The sequence below is a fragment of the Mustela erminea genome, chromosome 1, assembly GCF_009829155.1.
Source record: "Mustela erminea isolate mMusErm1 chromosome 1, mMusErm1.Pri, whole genome shotgun sequence".
Lineage (NCBI taxonomy): Eukaryota > Metazoa > Chordata > Mammalia > Carnivora > Mustelidae > Mustela > Mustela erminea.
Window position 1 is genome coordinate 8211037 of NC_045614.1, and position 14244 is coordinate 8225280.

At 49.7% G+C, this 14244-nt stretch overlaps 1 protein-coding gene across 1 annotated transcript; it reads left to right on the forward strand.

Annotated features, from left to right (window-relative positions):
• The first annotated feature begins 30 nt into the window (after positions 1-30).
• TIMM29 (translocase of inner mitochondrial membrane 29) lies at positions 31-1410 on the forward strand. The gene is made up of 2 exons (XM_032311423.1): positions 31-164; positions 249-1410. Exons 1-2 carry the CDS (start codon positions 71-73, stop codon positions 935-937), a joined length of 783 nt encoding a protein of 260 aa, XP_032167314.1. The 5' UTR covers positions 31-70; the 3' UTR covers positions 938-1410.
• Positions 1411-14244: the final 12834 nt, after the last annotated feature.

Consider the following 14244-nt stretch of genomic DNA (forward strand, 5'->3'; position numbering starts at 1 on the left):
AGGCCCCCGGGCCTTTTTCTTCGCATACGCGGTGTTTCTCTTCGGAAACGGGACGCCAAGCCGGAAGAGAATGGCGACGGCCGCTCTGAAGAGGTTTTGGTCCCGAAACCGAGAAGAGTCTGGTGGCCCAGCGGCCGCGAAGCCAAGCGTGTGGACGCGGTTGGGTGAGTAGCGGCGGGAGGCGGCGGGGGGTGGGGGTGGCCACAGCTGCGTGCTCTCACCTGTTTGTTCTGCTTCTCTCTCCTCAGGCTCCTGGGCCCGCGTGCTGCTCCGGGACTACGCCGAGGCCTGCCGGGACGCGGCGGCGGCGGCGCGGGCTCGACCCTGGCGGGCGGCCGTGTATACGGGGCTGCTGGGCGGCGCGGCGGCCTGCTGTGCGCTGGCGCCGAGCGAGGCGGCCTTCGAGGAGGCGCTGCTGGATGCGTCGGGGACCCTTCTGCTGCTGGCCCCGGCCACGCGCAACCGCGCCTCCGAGGACTACGTGCAGCGGCTGCTGTGGCTGCGGGGTCGCGGCCGCCTCCGCCACGTGAACCTGGGCCTCTGCGCGCTGGTGTACGAGGCGCCCGTGGACGCCGAGGCCAGCCTCTACCAGGCCCGCTGCCGCTACCTGCAGCCCCGCTGGACCGACTTCCCAGACCGAATCCTGGACTTGGGCTTCGTGGGCCGCTGGTGGGTGCTGGCCGCCCGGATGCGCGACTGCGACATCAACGACGAGGAGTTCCAGCACCTGCCGGCTCATCTGCGCGTCGTCGGGCCGCATCAGCTGCATTCCGAGACCAACGAGCGGCTCTTTGACGAGAAGTACAAGCCTGTCGTGCTCACCGACGATCAGGTGGACCAGGCGCTGTGGGAGGAGCAGGTCTTGCAGAAGGAGAAGAAAGACAAACTCGCCCTGAGTCAGGCCGACTCCCTGGTGCGGTCGGAGGTCCCCAGGTGAGACCCAGACCTGGGTGCAGACCGGGCCCAAGCCGTGGCGGACCGCCTGCCGCGGTTGGTGCAGTGGGTGCGAGCGAGCATCAGATGCAGAGTGACTTAAATAAATTATGTGCAGAGTGTCTTTTCCTTGGGTTTTCACAGCCTTTTTGGCCACTCTCCTCTCGTTCCTGTTAGCCAAAGCTAATTCAGAGTTAGCTTGGTTTTGGTCTCCGTCTTGGCTGGTTTAGGAGTTGGGGGAGAGCAAAGCGACAAGACCATGTGATGTTTATCATTGTCGAGTTAGTTGTGAGTCTACATGAGCCTTCCTCATTGAGCCTCACAGTTTCTCGACCAAGGCTAATCACATTTGTCAGGCGACTCCCAAGGCGTCCTAAGACCGTTCTGATTTTCATTTTAAATTTGGAGTTGAAAAGTTTATCCTCGTTTTCATGAGTAGTAGTTTTAATCATTCTGAAATAAAGCTAAGAAACAGTTTCTGGGTGGCCAGTCCAGCGTCTGCCTTCCGCTCAGGTCATAATCTCAGGGTCCGGGGATTGGGCCCTGAGTGGAACTCTGCTTAACAGGGAGTCCGCTTCTCTCTCTCTGACTCTCTCTCTCTGCTTTCCCTTTCTCTCTCAAAAAAAAAGTTTCAGGGGCGCCTGGGTGGCTCAGTGGGTTAAGGTCTCTGCCTTCAGCTCTGGTCATGATCCCAGGGTCCTGTGATCGAGCCCTGTGTCGGGCTCTCTGCTCCGCAGGGAGCCTGCTTCCTCCTCTTTCTCTGCCTACTTCTGTGCCAGGTTGTGATTTCTGTCTGTCAAATTTTAAAAAATAAATAAATAAAAAACACAGTTTCGGAGGAAAGAGGAAAAATAGCACAAAGACGTTCTTTGTACCCTTTACCCAGCTTACCCCAAATGGTAACGTTTTACGATAAACCGTACCAAACCAGGGGACTGTCAGTGGTACAGATTTTACAGGGAATCTTTTTTGCAAAAATCACCTTTTCCCTCACAACAGTGATGTTGAAGTAATTTGGGAGGGAAAAACATTTTCTGATCTGGAATTATCTATAGAATCACAGATTCTGTTTATATTTCAATAATCCTGGAAACCCAGAATCCTGTGGGATGGAATAGGCTAGTGTGCAAAGCTGGTACTTAGGTTGTGATAACTCTACTTTAAAAACAGATAGAGGAATGAGGGTACCTCTGTTTCCTAGGTGGCCTGTGGCTAGTTAATAAAACTGGGACATGAAATGTTGCCTGGCTGGCTCAATTGGAAGAGCACGTGACTCTTGATCTTGGGGTCATGAGTTAAAGCCCCATGTTGGGCATAGAGCTTACAAAAGACAAAACAAACCCCCAAACACCAAAAAACCAAAGCAACCCCATGAAACAATCATCTTTGTTATGGTGTTTGAGTTCATGCGTTTTGCTGTTCAGTTTTGGTATTTAGACCTTCCGTTCATTTTATGGGTATGCTGGACACGGTGGTTTTTTTTTTTTTTTTTTTTTTTAATTTATTTGCTCTTAGATTTTTATTTATTTGACAGAGATCACTAGTAGGCAGAGAGGCAGGCGGGGTTGGGGGGAGGGATGCAGGGTCCCTGCCGAGCAGAGAGCCCAACTTGGGGATCCCAGGACCCTGGGATCATGACCCAAGCAGAAGGCAGAGGCTTTAACCCACTGAGCCATCTAGGCGCCCCCAGTGGTTTTTATACCCTTATTTTTGGGACAGGAGCATCTTGCAAATGAAACTTTTCATTGTACAGTGGAAAAAGTGATGTTCAAAAAGTTGATTTTTCCAAAGCTGTGGCAAAACCATGATTCAAGCTCTTAACTCCCAACCCTGTGGCCTTACTCCTCAAGCTCAGGGTCCTATATTTGATCTTAACAGCATCCTGCCAGAATTACTAAATGCTGCTATCATTAGCCGTAAGTAAACCTTGAATACAGTGAGTTAGTGAATATGAAAAAGAAATTAATGAGAACAAATATGGCAGATACTGAATTATAATCTTACAGTGTTACTTACCAAAGGCCTAAATCCTGATGTCTCTGTTCAACAGAGATACTAACCAACCTCAGGAAAGGTTTAAGACACACTGGCATCGAGTGAGACCTATTCCTCACTGTGATCAGAAGTACTGAAAGAGCAGCATGGCCTCACCCCTTGAGCTGGTTATCAAATGCCACTTCTGACATTCAGCCAGGGTGGGTCCCATGCAGACCCCCTGTAGGTGTGAAGCTGAAAGGAGCAGTTGGCAACCAAGTAGACAACTCAGTGTTCCCAGGAATTTAGGGGCTTAGTGTAGGCCTAAAGTCTGTGTGTCTTTGTCTTTGCTTGGAAGGTCAGCCTTTTCCAGAGGAGTCCTCCATATTTTTGCTCCCTCTCTCCAGTACCTTTTGCCTCCTGAGTTGTAAAGCCTGTGGACTGGAATTGTTAGATCAGACAAGGAGACTGGGTGTTGGGGTATACACAGGCGCCCAAAGGGTGGTTCCAGGGGTTTGTTCATTGCTGAGCTCCCAACACCCTACAGTGCTTAGTCCAGTGTGGGCCTCAGCAAATGCTGAAAGAGTTAAAGGAGATGACCATGTGCCCACTGTGGGTAGGAGCTTGTGTGATCCTGCTGGGGAGAGGGAAGCATTGCAGGACTGGCTCTCAGCCCAGAAGAGATCCCACCCCGCCCCAAATCTCCCAGTATCAGAAACAGCAAAGTGGATGAACTGTCTCTTTCCATAAGGAGTGTAGGGTCTGGGGAAGAAGTGGGACTTAAAAGTACAGTTTGAATCCCAGCTTTCACACGAGTGTTGTGATTGACCTGGGCCAGAACAATTAGATAAGGAAAAAGAAAGTCAGGCGCCTGGGTGGCTCAGTTGGTTAAGCAACTGCCTTCGGCTCAGGTCATGATCCTGGAGTTCCGGGATCGAGTCCTGCATCAGGCCCTCCCACCTCTCATGTTCTCTCTCTCATTCTCAATCTCTCAAATAAATAAAATCTTTTAAAAAAAAAAAGTCAAACAAACAGGAAAGGAGGATTAGTAAAGTTGAAGGATACAAAATACACAAAAATTTGCATTACACAAACTAATAAATTGAGAAAGCAATCTCATTTACAGTTGCATCAAAAACACCACTTAGGAGTAATTTTAACCAACGAGCTGAAAGACCTGTACGCTGAAAACTACAAGACATTGATGAAAAAAAAATTGAAGACACATAAATGCAGATATTTAGTGCTCATGGATGGGAAGAATATTGTTAAAATGCCCATATTACCCCCAAACAATCTACAACTCTACCTAAATTCCAATGGCACTTGACAGAAATTTTTTTTAAGTCTTAAAATTTGTAGGAAACCACAGAAACCCTTAAATAGTCAAGGCAATCTCAAGAAAGAACAAAGCTGAGGCGTCACGCTTCCTGAGAAAGTATATTACAAGGTGCATTATTCAAAACCGTATGATATCAGCACCTAACAGACACGCAGATCAATGAAACAGAATAGAGAGCCCAGAAATAAACCCATGCACAAATGGTCAATTAATTTACAACAAAGGAGCCAAGAACATACAATGGGTAGAGGACAGTCTCTTCAATAAATGGTATTGGGGGTGTCTGGTGGCTCAATTGGTTAAGCAACTGCTATGGGCTCAGGTCATGATCCTGAAGTCCCAGGATCGAGTCCTGCGTTGGGCTCCCAGCATCATGGGGAGCCTGCTTCTCCCTCTGACCTTCTCCCCTCTCATGCTCTCTCTCACTGTCTCTCTCTCTCAAATAAATACATCACTTTAAGTAATAAACATAAATAGTGTTGGGAAAACTGGACAGCCACATTTGAAAGAATGCAATAGGGAAAAATGCAGCTGGGCCACTATCCTACACCATACACAAGAAATTGCTCAAAATGGGTTAAAGAATGTAAGACCTGAAACCATAAAACTCCTAGAGGAAAACAAGCAGTAAGCTCCTTCACATCGGTCTTGGTGATGAGTTTTTGGATTTGGCACCAAGGACCACGGGCAACAAAAGCAAAAATAAACAAGGAGAATGACAGCAAACTAAAAAGCTTCTTCACAGCAAAGCAAACCATCAACAAAATGAAAAGGCAAACTGCCAAATGGGAGAAAATACTTCTAAATCAAAAATCTGATAAGCAGGTAATATCCAAATTATATGAAGAACTCATACAATTCAATTGCAAAACTCAAGCTGATTTAACAAAGGGACAGAGGACCTGAATATACATTTTTTCCAAATAGACATACAGATGGCCAACAGGTCCATGAAAAAATACTCAAATCACTAACCATTAGGGAAACGCAAATAAAACCACAATGAGGTTATCACCTCATGCTGTGAGAATGGCTAGTATCAAAAAGACCAGAAACAAGAAGTGTTGGCCAAGACATGGAGACTAGGGAACTCTCATGCACTGTTGGGATTGAAAATTAGTGCAGCCTCTGTGGAAAAAAAGTATGGACAGTCCTCAAAAAATTAAAAATAGAACTAATATATGATCCAGGAACGCCTGGGTGGCCTAGTCGGTTAAGCCTCTGAGTCTTTTTTTTTTTTTTTTTAAAGATTTTATTTATTTATTTGACAGAGAGAGATCACAAGTAGGCAGAGAGGCAGGCAGAGAGAGAGAGAGAGGAGGAAACAGGCTCCCTGCTGAGCAGAGAACCCGATGCGGGACTCGATCCCAGGACCCTGAGATCATGAACTGAGCCGAAGGCAGCGGCTTAACCCACTGAGCCACCCAGGCGCCCAAGCCTCTGAGTCTTGATGTTGGCTCAGATCATGATCTCAGGGTCCTGGTCTGGGAGCCCTGTGATCCTGGCGCCCTGCTCAGCAGTGATTCTGCTTGTCTCCTGCTCCCTCTGTGGCCCCTGCTCAAGCTCTCTTTCTCTCTCTCTGAAATAAATAAATCTTAAAAAAAAAAAAAATGGCACCTGGGTGGCTCAGTTGGTTGGGCGACGGCCTTTGGCTCAGGTCATGGTCCCGGAGTCAAGGGATCAAGTCCCACATTGGGCTCCCAGCTCCACAGGGAGCCTGCTTCTCCCTCTAACCTTCTCCCCTCTCATGCTCTCTCTCTCTCTCAAATAAATACATAAAATCTTAAAAAAAAAAAAAAATGTATGATCTAGCAATGCTGCTCCTGGATATTTATCTGAACAAAAACACTAACTCAAAAAGATATGTGCACCCCCATGTTCACTGTAGCATTAATTACGAGAGCCAAGATGCGGAAACATCAGTGGATGAATGGATAAAGAAAATGTAGTATATATATACACGACAAATTTTATTACTGAGCCGTAAAAAAGAAGGAAACCTTGCCGTTTGTAACAACGTGGATGGTCCTTGAGGGCCTTTTGCTCGGTGAAGTAAGTGAAACAAAGACAAATGCTAAATGATCTCATTTATATGTGGAATCTAAAAAAAGCCAGAACAACAAAGAAAAAAACAAAACAGGATCTCACAGATACAGAGAAGAGATTGTTGATTGGCAGAGGATGGGGATGGGGCGGGCAAAATGGGCAAAGAGTCAAAGGTACCAACATCGAGTCATAAAATGAGTACGTCACAGGGACGTCATAATTAGCATGGTGACCACAGTTAATAATATTGTGTATTTTTTTAAAAAGTAGGGCTTGAGGGCACCTGGATGGCTCAGCTGGTTGAGCGTCTGCCTTTGGCTCGGGTTATGATCTCAGGGTCCTGGGATGAGCCCCGTGTTGGACTCCCTGCCAAGTGGGGAGGCTGCTTCTGCTTCCCCTTCTCCCTCTGTGATCACTCTTGCTCTGTCTCAAAAAAATAAATAAAATCTTAAAGATAAAGTAGGGTTTGAATTTCACCTTTCACACTTGTGACCAACCAAGGACAGTGGAGTGACTTCAGACCTCAAGTTTCTTACCTAAAATGGGAACGATTCTCCCCAGGGTTGTTAGAGAAATCAAAAACCACGAGGAAGCACTTGGTACCGAGCACGCATGTGCATTCCATGGCATGTCGCACGGGTAAGAGCCTGGCTCTGAAGCCATGCCCCAGCCTTCCGAGTCAGCCCCAGGGCTGTGGCTCCCCAGCCTTGCCCGGAGCCCAGCCCGCAGGGATAGAGCTGGCCCGGGGCCGCCCATGGGGAATGCTCAGTAAACGGAGGACCGACAGTGCCTGGAACTTGTCTCTCAGAGCCCGAAGACACTTGAATACAATACGAACATTTTCCAGCTCTCCCTTTTTCTTAAAATTTACTCTTAATGAGTTTTAATTATTCCAGCTTTCCCTGCTGACCTCGGAAAAGGCTGTTGTAATCAGAGCGACCAGCAGAGGGCACCAGAGATTCGGCTCCGAGGCGGGCTCCCCGGCCGTACCCCGGTGGGAATGACTGGCCACCGCTTGCTTTTGTTCTGAGAAGCAGTGGGCGAGGTAGTGCGGTCCCCACACATCCCTTCTTTAGAGCACACACTGCTCTTTAGAGATGGTGGGTAGATCGTGGCCAAAGTCGGGGCTGCAGGGAGGGACCACACCCATCCCTTGCACCTGCACCTACCTGGTTAGCAGGAAGCCTGGTCCCCTCCCCTGAGACTTCACGGAGCGTGACGGATGGGCAGGGCCCCCTGGATTGCCTTGGGAGCCTGTCCAGTTCCCTAGTTTTCTGGGAATTGTACTGAGGCCTCCAACGCCATAGGACCTGGTACGCGGCAATCGAGGTGCCTATGCCTGGCCTAGGCTTTAAGGAGGAACTCTGTGTCCAGGTCCAGCAAGCGCGGGGTCTGCCCCGGAGAGGGAGGTGCCTCCTTAAATCCTGTGCTCCAGGGGCCGCCCCACTTCAGTGCAGGCCCCTGCAGCAAGCAGGGCTGCAATCACCTGAGTGTGACTGTCGGGCTTTTCCAGAAGCGCCCCACCCAGCAGGGTCTTAGAGCGATGCTCAGGGCCGGGCAGGTGGGGGTGCCGAGAACAAGCACCTGACTTCTGAAAAACTCTCGGCCAGTCACCCTCCTTCCAAATTTGGTCACGTGAGAGGTACCTGTTTGGGAGACAGCTGAGAGGAGAGGCAGCACCGAAAGGACATTAAGGTTTGGGAACAGCTAATAAAGCCGTAAAACTCTTTTGCCTGAAAAATTCCCAACACGGAAGTATGTTTGAACTTCCACACATACGCATCGCCCAACTCAACAGTTAAGATTTTGTCACTTCTTTTTTAAGATTTTATTTATTTATTTTATTATTTATTTATTTTTTAAAAAAGATTTTATTTATTTATTTAACAGACAGAGATTACAAGTAGGCAGAGAGGCAGGCAGAGAGAGAGGGGGAAGCAGGCTCCCCGCTGAGCAGGGAGCCCCATGTGGGGCTGGATCCCAGGACCCTGGGATCATGACCTGAGCCAGAGGAAGATGCTTAAGTGACTGAGCCACCCAGGCAGCCCAAGGTTTTGCCACATTTGTGTTAGGTGTTCCCTCTTCACTTTTTCTTGGCTGAAGTATTTTTTTTTTTTAATTTATTTTAATTTAGGGCGCCTGGGTGGCTCAGTGGGTTAAGCCGCTGCCTTCGGCTCGGGTCATGATCTCAGGGTCCTGGGATCGAGTCCCGCGTCGGGTTCTCTGCTCCGCGGGGAGCCTGCTTCCTCCTCTCTCTCTCTCTCTGCCTGCCTCTCTGCCTGCTTGTGATCTCTCTGTGTCTAATGAATAAATAAAATCTTTAAAAAAATTTATTTTAATTTAAAAAAATATTTTATTTATTTATTTGACAGAGAGATCACAAGTAGGCAGAGAGGCAGGCAGAGAGAGAGGAGGAAGCAGGCTCCTCGCCGAGCAGAGAACCTGATGCTGGGCTCGATCCCAGGACCCTGGGATCATGACCTGAGCCAGAGGCAGATGCTTAAGCAACTGAGCCACCCAGGCAGCCCAAGGTTTTGCCACATTTGTGTTAGCTGTTTCTTCTTCATTTTTTCTTGGCTGGAATATTTTAAAGCGAATCCCAGACATCACATAACTCACCCCTGTACTCACATATGCGTTTTTCACAGTGGCAACGTGACTGTCACGCCGAACAAAATCCATAGTAATTCTCTGGAATCATCTGAAGCCAGTCCGCAATCACATTTCTTGGAAAATCTCAACAGGTCTCCTTAAATTTGGATCTGCTTCAATCTAGAACCGAACTCAGTCCGCACATTGTATGTGGTTGTTTTAACGTCCTTTTCGTCTAGAGAGGTCTCCCGGCCCCTGTACCTTGGACCTGTTGCAGGAATGGGTTTAGCCGTCTTGAGCTAGAGCCCACATCGGGATCTGTCAGCTGGTTGTGCCCTTCAACTGTTCCTTTGCCCCCGTGGTTCTCGCAAATCAGCTCTCAACTCAGGGTGCATGTTGGGTCCACCTGGGGGACCCATCTAGGCCAGGGAAGTCACTGTCCTGGGCTGGGCCCCAGGCAACCACAGTTTGTAAATCTCCCTTGGTGATGCCAGGTGCCCCCCTTCTAAGGATTTTTGCTCCAGGTCGGAATCAATGACGTCACTAGGGGCCTCCAAATGCAGCCCGATGCTTTTGTCTGTCCACCTTATTCGGAGCTCAGGAGACACCGGCATCCCACGTAAGCGGACACTTAACCCTCTGAGCCAAGCAGGCGCCCCTCTGGATATGCCATATACACAGACTCGTACATGCTATGACTTTTTGGTGTCTGACCTCTTTTATTAGCCTAGTTTTTTGGGTTCATCCATGTTGTAGCAAGGGTCAGGATTTCCTTCCTTTTTACGGATGAATAATATTCCATTGTATGGGTCTACCACGTTTGATTTCCTCCCTCATCCAAAAACCGCACATCTGGGTTGTTTCCACCGCTGGGCTCTTAGGAACAGGGCTGCTCTGAACATTTTCGTAAGAGAATTTCTTTGCTATCCTCCCAAACGTTGTTTGAACACTCCTCTTCCCCCAAGGCAATATGCCCGCTGTATTAAATTAACAAATAAAGAAATTAGTAGAAGAAATTAGGTCCCATTCTGCCAGGCCCCGGAGTCTATGTATTCTCCTCAACTTTTACCAGAGGCCCCTTGGGTGGGTGCCTGAGTGGCTCTGTGGGCTAAGCCTCTGCCTTCAGCTCTGGTCATGGTCTCAGGGTCCTGGGATCGAGACCCGCATGGGGCTCTCTGCTCAGCGGGGAGTCCGCTCCCCCTCCATCCCTCTGCCTGCTTCTCTGCCTACTTGTGATCTCTCTCTGTGTCAAATAAATAAATAAATAATCTTAAAAAAATGTATTCTTGGTTTTTAACAACATCAAAGGCAGGAAGTTAAAGTTCAATGGAACAAGAAAAGTCTAGTCAAGGAAACTGTTTGGTGGAAACCCCAATGGTGGGACATCACTGGCTAGGATACAGTAAGAAACGTTAATTCCTTAATCAGACTTCTTTCAAAAGACTGGTTCAGTGATTGATCTTAAGCATTTGAGCGGCTGCTGATGGAAAGGCCCTTGAGAGCCCGAGTTCCCAGCCTCTGAGGAGGGCCCCGATGACACAGCGGAGACCGGAAGCTGTGGTCTCAGCCGAGTACCCACGCTGACCCGAGACTGCTGGGAACAGCAGGAAGGGGATCCCAACAGAAATGCCATGTCACCGTCATCAGACTGGCTGAGGTTAGTGTGACAACAGTGGCCATCACGGAGACACAACCGCAAGCTGTCCTTGACCACTGAGAAGGAAGGTGGCCCCAGGGACCTGGGCGTCCTCACCGCAGCTGCCACGAGCGCACGGGCAGCTCTCCCAGAGAAGCTGTGTACCCCAGGGGGACACCCAGACCGTCCGAGGCAAATGATTAAACATCCAACAGTCAGATATAGGTCAAGTGTGGACTGTCCTGTGCTGCTGGGGTTCGGTCTCTGCTTGGTCCAGCGGCCCCGACAAAACACCATGGACCGGGTAGTTGATCAAACGGACGTTTGTTTCTCACGGTTCTGGAAGCCGAGGTCTGGGATCTGAGCGCTGGCTCGGCTGGCTGAACTGTAGCCTTCTTGCTGGGCCCTGTCTGCGGAGCTGTCTGGGGTCTCTTATAAGAGCGCTCAGCCCGTTCATGAGGGCTCCAGGCTGGGGACAGAAGCGTCCCGCAAAGGTCCCACCTCCTGATCCGTCACCTCGGGGGTGAGGTTGCACGTATGGATTCGGGCTGCGGGGCACACAGCGGGGACTCCATGGAAGAGAGGGTGAATGACCCACATTCATGCGCCTCTCTTCGAACCCCTGAACAGCACAGGGGACACCAGCAAGGCAAGGGGGGGGCTTGGCTCCTTCTGGCCTAATGCCTTCTCTCAAAAGAAAACGATGTGCAGACAGCATCAAGTAAACAAAAATTCAAAGGGAAAAACACCCAAACACGTGGACAACAGTGATTTAGCTGGTTATCAACAGCCGAGAGAGGAGGTAACAGCCCGAGAGTCAGGAACTCTGCACAGGGTTCCCGCCTTGGGGGTGCTGCACGTGAGCACTTGGAGAATATTTGTAAAGAACCAGCCCTTTTATTTTCTTTTTTAAAAAGATCTGTTGATTTATCTGTTTGAGAGAGTGAGCGAGCACGCAAGCAGGGAGCCTGACTTAGGGCTAGATCCTACGACCCATAAGATCAGGACCTGAGCCCAAGCCATTAGCTGGACTCGTAACCGAATGAGCCACTCAGTTGCCCCTGTTTTGTGTCCCTGAAATTCTGCGTAGCAAAAGAGAGAGCATCAAACCAAACGGAGAGAGGGTCAGAGAGCAAGTAGCTGGGTGGCCTTACATTTTTCAGGGGACGAGGTCAGCCACTGCCTGCTCAGCACTGCCCAAGTTCAGGGGTGCTGGGGAGTCAGTTTGGAGCTCAAGACAAGTGTGAAACTACCTTTATCCCTGTTAACTAACAAAAATTCAAACGAATAAATGTTAAAGGTCTAATTGGCTTTATTAATTGATTCATGAAGTGGGCAGCTTCCCATCTAGCAAGTAGGGGAGAGCTGCCAAGGGCTTACAGAGAAGGAACGGGTTTTAAAGGGGGAGAAAGCAGTCACTTGGGTGGTTCAGTTAGTGAAGTGTCTGACTCTGGGTTTTGGGTCAGGTCACGATCTCAGGTTCCTGGGATTGAGCCCTGGGCTGGGCTCCCTGCTCAGCGGGGTGTCTGCTACAACAGTCTCCCCCTGCACGCCTCCCCCACTTGCACACACACTCTCTGGATGTGTGCTCTCTCTCTCTCAAATAAATAAATAAATCTTTAAAAAAGTTATTTAAAAAAAAACAGAGGGAATGGGAAAAAAAAGTGAAATATCAACGAATGCGTTGTTTTAGGCAAGGTCACCCCCCTTTTTTTTAAAAGATTTTATTTGGCTCAGTGGGTTGAGGCCTCTGCCTTCAGCTCAGGTCATGATCCCAGGGTCCTGGGATCGAGCCCCGCATCGGGCTCTCTGCTTCGTGGAAAGCCTGCTTCCTCCTCGCTCTCTGCCTGCCTCTCCTCCTACTTGTGATATCTCTGTCAAATAAATAAATAAAATCTTTAAAAACCAAAACCAAAAACAAACAAAAAAAAAGATTTTATTTATTTGTTTGACAGACAAAGATCACAAGCAGGCAGAGAGGCAGGCAGTGGGGGGGGGGGGGCAGGCTCCCCACTGAGCAGAGAGCCCAATGCGGGACTCAATCCCAGGACCCTGAGATCATGACCTGAACTGAAGGCAGAGGCTTAACCCACTGAGCCACTCAGGCGCCCTGGAAAGGTCACCTGTTAAGGGGAATGGAAGGAGTCTATCAGTAAATTTCCTAGTGTGACCAGGAAAAGGCTGAGGCGACATTTCTGGAGGTGCTGAACGGCAGTTAGGGTTAGATCTTAAGTCTTGGTATACTGACTCAGTTTATTGACTTCACCTAAGTGACACCATTTTGGGCCCGAGGCTGTCTTTTTAACATCCCCATGGCAGACATGTTAGGTGGGAATTTGGGTCCAGGCACCAAAAGCTCTATTATTTGAAAGAGACTTTTTTTTTTTTTTAAAGATTTTATTTATTTATTTGTCAGAGAGAGAGCGACTGAGAGCAAGCACAGGCAGACAGAGTGGAAGGCAGAGGCAGAGGGAGAAGCAGGCTCCCCGCGGAGCAAGGAGCCCGATGCGGGACTCGATCCCAGGACGCTGGAATTATGACCTGAGCCGAAGGCAGCTGCTTAACCAACTGAGCCACCCAGGCATCCCTGAAAGAGACTTTCCAGAGTCCAAATGATCATGCAAGAGCTCTCCCGGACCCACGATGTATGAGCGAACAGCCCACAAACTCCCCATCTTTTAGTGGGGCTTACCGAGCCCAACAGCGAAGGCTGGATTTTTGGAAGTGGGTTTTGGGGCTGTATTTCCTGGAGGACCTCCATCAAGGGAATATTTGCTGCGGGGTGCCAGTGTGTAAACACCGAAGCCAGAAGCTGTGTCCGTGAGGCAACAATGGTGGTCGGAATATCCAGAAAACACTAAGTGTTAGCGCAGGGGCGGAGAAATGTGGGAGCCCTGTGCACGGCCGGGAGGAATGGCACATGGCCGGGCTGCTGCGGAAACGTTTGGGTGGGTTCCCGAGAAGGTGAAGTGTGGGACGACCACAGGACCCGGAAATCCCACTCGGCATTGAAAGCAGGGACTCGGCCTGCTGTGCTCACCTGTGTTCGCAGCGCGATTCCCAACAGCTGAAGCCGGAGGGGAGGCGAGGGTCCGTCTGCAGAGACGGGGGTGAAGACACGGTGGTCCATCCACCCGGCGGAATAGGATTCAGCCTCGCAAAGCAAGGCAGCTCGGACACCTGCTACAACACGCAGGGGCCTGGAGGACATCATGCAAAGTGAAGTAAGCCGGTCGCCAAAGGGCAGATACTGTGTGCGAGGTGTTTCGAGTAGAGTCAAGGTCGTGAAGACAGGAAGTGTGAGGGTGGGAGCCAGGGTGTGGGGGGAGGGGGGAGACGAGACCTCAGTGTAATTACCCATCAGAAGATGCTCAACCTCACTCGTAAAAGAAATACAAATTAAGGGGCACGTGGGTGGCTCAGTGGGTTAAAGCCTCTGCCCTCTGCTCAGGTCATGATCTCGGGGTCCTGGGATCGAGCCCCGCATCGGGATCTCTGCTCAGTGGGGAGCTGCTTCCCCCTCTCTGCCTACTTGTGATCTCTGTCTGTCTAGAGTTTCAGTCTGGGAAGATGGAGAGTTGAGAGACGGATGGTGGGGGTGACTGCACGATGTGAACGTGGTTGATACCACTGACCCGGACACTTAAAGAGGCTCACATGGGGCACCTGAGTGGCTCAGTGGGTTAAAGCCTCTGCCTTCGGCTCAGGTCATGATCTCAGG

What these genes read in the sequence shown, in the direction of transcription:
- TIMM29 (XM_032311423.1), top strand. Translation starts at nt 71, where the DNA reads ATGGCGACGGCCGCTCTGAAGAGGTTTTGGTCCCGAAACCGAGAAGAG. An exon ending in AAGCGTGTGGACGCGGTTGG is followed by an intron (nt 165 to 248) that starts GTGAGTAGCGGC and finishes CTCTCTCCTCAG; the next exon opens with GCTCCTGGGCCCGCGTGCTG.